At 62.8% G+C, this 1,572-nt stretch overlaps 1 protein-coding gene across 1 annotated transcript; it reads left to right on the top strand.

The window, feature by feature from the left end:
* Positions 1–401: 401 nt before the first annotated feature.
* BXZ73DRAFT_85547 (uncharacterized protein) lies at positions 402–1,130 on the top strand (the record flags this gene model as incomplete). The annotated part of the gene is made up of 3 exons (XM_048024023.1): positions 402–677; positions 771–850; positions 911–1,130. 3 exons carry the CDS (start codon positions 402–404, stop codon positions 1,128–1,130), a joined length of 576 nt encoding a protein of 191 aa, XP_047870509.1.
* Positions 1,131–1,572: the final 442 nt, after the last annotated feature.

Genomic DNA, 1,572 nt, shown 5'->3' on the forward strand with positions numbered 1-1,572 from the left:
ACAACGCTGGCTTTTGCACGACGCCCCGTCCAGCTCTCGTTTTCGACTTTCTTTTGTGATTTCACTGCATTTGCCCGCTTTTCCGCGCTGACGCGCATCCAACCAGCACCCGTGTCACACCTCTTTCCGGAGCGCGGCCAAAGAACGCATGGCGGACTCGTACGAATGTAGACGGCGCCGTGAACCATCATCATCAGGCCCCGACGTCTGTTGTCCCGCCTGAGCCCGCTCCTGAGGGCACGCATTGCCACTTTCCGCCATGAAGACGGCACGCCCGTGTTTGATCCTCACCGCACATGCGGCGTGCAAAAGTCTCGCGGGGATCGGGGCGATTTTGCGTTTCGCTTGACGGTGAGATTCTATTTCCTTTTCGCCTGTTTGGTGACACTGACAGCGTATGCATGGCGCCGCGCCCGTCAGGACGTCGCCCGAACGTGCACTGGCGGTACTGGTCACGAGCTATCCCCGCTGCCGCCGCCGCCTCCGCCTCCGCCGCGGCGCACTCCAAGGGCTCCCGGGAGACAATGCCGTCCGTGCCGCGAACACGGATGCGTGTCGTCGCGATACTGAGTGCAGTGCACTCGCCGAGCACCGCTGCTGTGGCGACGAACGACTCGGGGAGGACGACGCGCGAGTTCATGGCATTCTGCCACGTCGTCATGGACGGAGCCCTGGCCGTACGCTATGGTCGTTGTCTGTGTGAGTGCCTCATCATAGCGCGTACCAAGCTGACTCGGTAATTGCTTGCTGATGCCCCCCGGTCCGTGCAGGGTCATCCGGTCGGGTACCGTGAGATCCTCACGACCGGCGCTGCGTCTTTCGAATGCAGTCGTGTACTCGTCCCGGTCGTGTGAGTGAGTGGGGCCATATTTTCTCGCTGCCGCCCCTCGTCTGCAACGCTGCGCTCAAGACCAGGACACTTGGCGCAGACTACCTCCAACTACTCTTGCACTGGAGAGCTCTCGCCGCTGATGCAACGCAGACCACGCGTACCGGACGCTGGCACAACCCCTGCGGGACCACGCTCACCGCAGACGAATGGAGCAGCGCGCGTGCAGGGCCGCGCCGTCCGAGTGTTGGCAACTGGATCCGCCGCCGCCGCTTCGCAGCGCGGCACCGCGACCCAGTAGCCCGACGCCACGGATCCGTTCGTGTGCGATAAACGGCTCTGGACGTGCATGCCGCGGGTGCACTCGTACAGCCCTCGTGCGCAGATGTACCGGGTGTGCGTTCGCCTCGGGCTCCAAGTGATGCAGAAGACGCTTCCTGCTCCTCGGTCAGCTGCGCGTGCGCATGGTACGGTGTTCAACCCGGAACCGTTTGAAGGTGCACTCGTCTAGTGCACACCACGACGGCGACTGTCGCGTGCGGTGACGATCTTTCGTTGCTGCCACCTCTGTGAGTGGTCCATCATCATGACGCGTGCGCCGACAATTGTTTGTTGATGAGCTCCGGTCCGTGCAGGTCGTGTGCACAAGGAGATCCGCAGACGGATGGACCCGCTTGCGATGGGCACCGGCGGTCGGCGACACGCTCACATGCGTTCAAATAACACGGTGGTACGTCCCTGAG

Source organism: Epithele typhae (genome assembly GCF_022376455.1).
Source record: "Epithele typhae strain CBS 203.58 chromosome Unknown BXZ73scaffold_544, whole genome shotgun sequence".
Lineage (NCBI taxonomy): Eukaryota > Fungi > Basidiomycota > Agaricomycetes > Polyporales > Epitheliaceae > Epithele > Epithele typhae.